Source organism: Sinocyclocheilus anshuiensis, unplaced genomic scaffold, assembly GCF_001515605.1.
Source record: "Sinocyclocheilus anshuiensis isolate Anshui unplaced genomic scaffold, SAMN03320099.WGS_v1.1 scaffold1082, whole genome shotgun sequence".
Taxonomy (NCBI): domain Eukaryota; kingdom Metazoa; phylum Chordata; class Actinopteri; order Cypriniformes; family Cyprinidae; genus Sinocyclocheilus; species Sinocyclocheilus anshuiensis.
In genome coordinates this window covers 1,839,805-1,845,502 of record NW_015542379.1, presented here as the reverse complement: position 1 = coordinate 1,845,502, position 5,698 = coordinate 1,839,805, and the positions used below count along the sequence as shown (strand labels likewise).

Here is a 5,698-nt window from a genome sequence, read left to right as displayed (position 1 = left end):
AAATTAAATTAAATAAAATAAAATTAAATTAAATAAAATCAAATTAAATTAAATTAAATTAAATTAAATTAAATAAAATAAAATAAAAGTCTGTGAAATCTACATAAAAAAAACTATTAAAAAACATGGATGCAGCAGTTCAAAGTTTCACAGTCTTCAAAATAAAGGTTATTTATCACCATGTTGGTTGCAAGAAGAAATTTTAACCTCCAATGAACCTTTCCATTCCACTAAAAGCTTCTTATTCTTATTCTTATTTTTTCTTTTTTCTCTATATTATTAAACTGTTCTTCACACACAAAAAAGGTGGTTCTGCAAGATTCTCCAAAGAACTGATCACTAAAAAGAATTTTGGGAACCAGAAATGACCCCCTTTTGGAACCTTTATAAGTCTACAGATTGAAATTTATAATAACAAAAATAAAATTATTATTATTAATAATAATAATCATAAATTAATCATAATAATAATAATAATAATACACCAAATAATTAATGGAAATAATGATGTTCTTTTATACTGACAACCACCCTAAGAACACAGGTGGTAAAGAAATAAATCAACGTTAAAGATGTAGCAAAAACCCAATGTATGTAACTTAAAAAAATACAAAATAAAAATCAAATGTGAGCTATCAAACAGGCAATTCTGTAAATTTCAAGTTACATCTTTTTCACTGTAAATTATAAGGTGAATTGTTCTTTTTCACTTCCAAAAAGCTGACAATTTAAATGTATTTTACTGTGAAATGACATGAAATGACCCATTAGATATATTGCTGTTTTTAGAGTTAGGGAACTCACCGTTAGCCAATTAACAGGTTTTTACTGTTAAAAGTACGATCTTATTTATGAGCAAAAAGTTGAAACATTCTGAAAATATAAACCACAACATGAGGGTGAGTAAATAACAGAATGTACATTACTTTAGGTGAACTGTCTCTTTAAGAGGACAATGTTTCATGTAGTTTACATGTGTGTACATGTATGTAGGTCCATATGTTTTCTAGAGTGAGTTCTTTAGAGCCCCGGGGCTCAGAGTTTGAAACCAAAGATGATCTCTTTCCTCTCGCAACACAAACAAACACAATCACAATAAAGCCCTCTGGTTCTGCTCACACACTGGGCCAGGATCCGCAAACACACTCGCACACACACACACACACACACACACACACATACACACACACGCATCCATCGGCTCACTGTTTGCCAGTGTGACAGTCGGCAGCGTAATCATTTCATACGCATCTGTGTACATGCTGTGGTGTTTACATAGAGTCTGATTAACATTCCTCCGTGTCGTTGCTTATACACAGTGGAGCAGGGCAGGGTCGAGTCCCGCCTCTGGCCAAACTGCAAGCAAACGCTGACTCATACAGTACACAAATACACACACACACACACACACACACACACATCAGAACGAGCCGAAGATGCAGAGCTGGTGAATAGGTACTGCTGCTGGAGCTCAATGGTGCTGGAGGAGGTTTTGTTTTGACTTTGCTGTTGGTCAGTTATTCAGATTTTATTAGTGATTGCCGCTCACTCGCCAATGTGCTTTCAATTTGGCTGCAATTTGAGAATTTGTTGGAATTTCATTGCAGGAGGGGAGCGGAGCTGAACTGCTGCCTTTATCTCAACATACACACACTGTACAGACTGGAAAGGTGTGTGTGTGTGTGTGTGTGTGTGTGTGTGTTTGTTAGAAAGGTTCTAGGAGTAAGATTGGATATGCACAGAAATAAGCGCTTACTCTCACAGAGTCACTGTATGTATATATACTCAAATATATACAGATAGTAATGGGACGTCATCTTGAATCACTTGCAGGTCTTCTGTGATGAACGTGTTTTTAGTTTCTGAATTCAATTACATTTATTTTTGGGGCTTCAAATAAAAAAAGCATAACTGTCTGGTGCTTGTAATAAAGACATGAAAAAATGTAACTTGTAGTTTAGCATTTTTTAATTATTCTGTTTTTAATGGCATGAAAACCTCATGATATTCATAATTCCTAAAAATAGTTGGAAAAAAATTGTGAAAAATGAATTAAGAATGCTTTTGACTTAAATTTGAATTGAGGTAGCAAACACAAATGTAATTTTTCTTGTTTGAAAGTGTTGAAAGTTTACAAACAACACAAATGACTTGCTAAAATTTTCTTGCAAAAGAAAGATAGAATTTTTAAAGAACATTGTAAAATAATGGGGAAAAAAAACCTGAATAAAGAACTAAATGAAGAATGCTTTTGAATGAAATTCCTAAATGTTATTCAAATTTGAATTGAGGTAGCAAGCAGGATGCAGAATTGCAATTTGAATTTGAATGTAAAGAACTACAAGTAAAATGACTTTTCAAAGAAATTCATAGGACTGTATTTTTTACTAGAAATGAAAAATGTAACTGTTTAAAAGTTGAAAAAGAAAGCAAGCAAGAAAGAAAGAACCTTGAAAATAAATGGAAAATAGATAGATAAATAGATAGATAGATAGATAGATAGATAGATAGATAGATAGATAGATAGATAGATAGATAGATAGATACTGTAAATTAGATAGACTGAAAATAGTTTCTACAATTGTTTTACGTATAGATTCAGTAAAATTTGTGATTTGACTTGTTTGAAAATTTTGAGACAGATTTTTTATTCTTTTAATTAGTACATTTTTTGAAGTTGTTCAAACAATATTATCAGTGTACATTTTGCAAGAAAATAGTATTTCAGTTTTTCTGCTTCAAAATTTCACACTTCCTTTTTTCAGTATAAATAGATTCAAATGCAAATCCATCAGGGGAGCAACATGGATCACAAAAGCATTAGCACATGTACAACTGCACTCATAAACCTCAGCTGCTGCTTAACAAGGATGTACAGAACTTTCCTTCACTTCAGCCCTTGTTTTTTCATGCTGGTTTTTCTATACACGTTTCTCTCTCTCTTCCACATGGATGTGTGTGGGTTATTTTTGTATGGGAACAGCAGTCTTTGATTGCTGTGTAGGGATCGCACCCCACACAAAGACGGCCCTGTTCTGTGGCCCCAAAGGCATCACTTTGGGGGGGTTTAGGGGCCTGGAGGTTAAAATATGTGTTCGATGCTCTCTCCTCCCCCATAAAACATACTTAAACACACTCACACATTTATTAAAACACCCTGCTATCTTCTCTGAGATGATCAAAGAACAAATAAATGCCAAATGTCATCCCTTCCCTGTCCTCATTCAGAAAAACAGAGAATCACACCGCTATAACCATCAGCTCTCCATCCATATAGGAAGACTCATGTTTTGCCAGTGCAATTTTCCTTTGCTCTGATTTATGAGTTAAAGCAGCTAAAATTAAGAGAGCGCTTCAGGGACGGCTCACTGGAAACACTCTCTGACTGCACATGAATGCCTCTCTCTGTGCAAAGTGTAGATTGTGTTTGGATTGTAATGATAAAACTGAACAGCTTGTGTGAAAATAAATGAATGTTGAGAATCAGTGATAAATGGTTATTGCTTGATGAAGGGCCTTGTTATGGAATATGCACTGTTGACTTGTTGCAATGTAATTACATAGTTATTACATGGCTATAAACTAAATTTAAAAACCCCACTGATTTTAATAAAAAAAGATCTAATCTAAAATTAAATGGCCAAAAATGTGTTTCAAATGCTAAAATTATGCTATTTATGCAACAGCATAGAATACATAGAATTGAATGAAAGTTGTTATTATTATTATTAACAATAATAATAATAATACACAATATGTGTAATTTCTGTAATACATTCATGTAATTTACATTTCAAAATTTAATAATAATTTCATATTTAAGAATTATTTTTTTTTATATTATTATATATTAACATTATATAATACATGTTATATATTATAATTAAAGATATATTTAACATTTTAACAAGTTCAATTGTATACAGCTGAACTGTAAGTCTTGCAAGAGAACGTGTATTCAATTTAAGTGTATTTATTTTTGTTCTGTTTGCTGATTTTTAGCTTCACTGCATTTAATAATTTTCGTAATTTTCTTAATTTTTAATAATTAATACTAATTAACTTAATTTTCAAGAATAGAATATACATTTGTTTATATTATTATAATATATAATATATTATTGTATTTACATTTATATAAAGCTAAATTTGAAGTCTTGTGTAAAAATGTATATTGAATATAAGTGTATTTTTACTGTTATGTTTTTTTTACTGACTGATTTTTTAACCTCACTAAATTTATTAAATCTTTATTATTATAATATCATTTATTTTTTTGTATGTGTTGCAGGCAGCTCATCAATATCATACAACACACCATCTCATACCGACCAGTCTCCTCGCTTGGCTGCCAAAGACGGTATGACAAACCAACAATATTTTCATTTGTTCTGCAAATACAATTGCATTAGTACAATTTCACTTGAAATCCTTATGGTCCCATACGTGGATTACTAATTCTGAGGCACAAAAGGCACATTAGATGAACAATGCATATGGATATGACATGAGGAAGTGAGTCTTATCATTTCATCAAAATAATGGCATTAGGCAGTGTTTAGTTGGCCCCTGTCCCTTCTCTCCATCTTTTTCTAGTTTGTATCAGAGCAGGGCTCGGGGCTGAGGCGAAGCGCCCAGCAGGTGCTGTCTTTGTGTGCCACAAATAAAAAGCATCAACCATTCAATCTCCACCTGAGCATGGACAGCAGAGGCTCTCAGAGCAGAGAGACAATTAGCAAGACAAAAGCCACGTGCAGGAAAGAGAGAGACAGGGACACACACAGAGAAAGAGCAGAGAGACAGGTGTCTCTGGGAACAATACAGCAGAACTGAACTGAGATGTTAATGGAAGACACGTGTGCCATAATAACAGTGATTTAGAGGCGTTATTGAACGTGCGGACGTTACCTAGGCCGATTTTATAGCATTGAAAAGGTGTTTTGCATCACAAGTACAGTACACTGACATTTTTAGTCTACCATAACATCAATATCAGCCCCAAAATGAATTGTTGCTTGTGTTAGTAGAAAGTTTTGCACTTTGTTTTAAGTCAAATCAAGAAGAAATGTTTAAGTTTTAAAGGGGTCATAGGATGCTACATGCACTTTTACAAGTTGATTGAACTCAAATGTGTGTTGGCAGTGTGTACACAACCACCCTATAATGATAAAAATCCACCCAGTGTTTTTTTTTTGTAATCTCCTTAAATGTTTTCCCCTTTCTCAAATCGAGCTGATCTCAGATGCCTGTCTGTGTGACGTCACACTGACAGGCCCCTCCCAATAATGTTTTGTAATGAATCTTTGCAAATCGCCTTTCCTAATAATGTGCTAATTAGCAAGTTTCATGATGAATGCGACTAAAGGAAACAGTCTCTCTGAGAGCAGCTCGGAAGAGAGGGGCGGGGTCAGGAGAGCTCATTAACATTTAAAGGAAAATACTACAAAAACGGCTTGATCTGAAAATAGCTGTTTTACCAAACTATGTTACAGACTTTTCATTAACCCTCTACCGCATGGTGTAGCCATATGGCAACATACTCTTTGTGTTCATTTCCTTGCCACTGTCTCTTTAATTCAGCATTCTCGTTTTTTTTGTTGGAAAGAGAAGACCTTAGTTTAGCCAATGATGTGCTTTGGTTAAGTCACATGACATGCAGTTTTTTTCTGTGGCGAGATTTCTGACAGACTGCCGTCTC

General features: G+C 33.7%; 1 protein-coding gene across 6 annotated transcripts in view; it reads left to right on the top strand.

The window, feature by feature from the left end:
• LOC107692484 (Friend leukemia integration 1 transcription factor-like) overlaps positions 1-5,698 on the top strand; it is a 30,988-nt gene that overhangs the window by 15,282 nt on the left and 10,008 nt on the right. For all 6 annotated transcript variants that reach the window (XM_016491554.1, XM_016491553.1, XM_016491552.1 and 3 more), the window contains one exon: positions 4,292-4,360. In XM_016491554.1, coding sequence (XP_016347040.1) covers positions 4,292-4,360 — 69 coding nt within the window. The remainder of the gene's footprint in view (positions 1-4,291; positions 4,361-5,698) is intronic.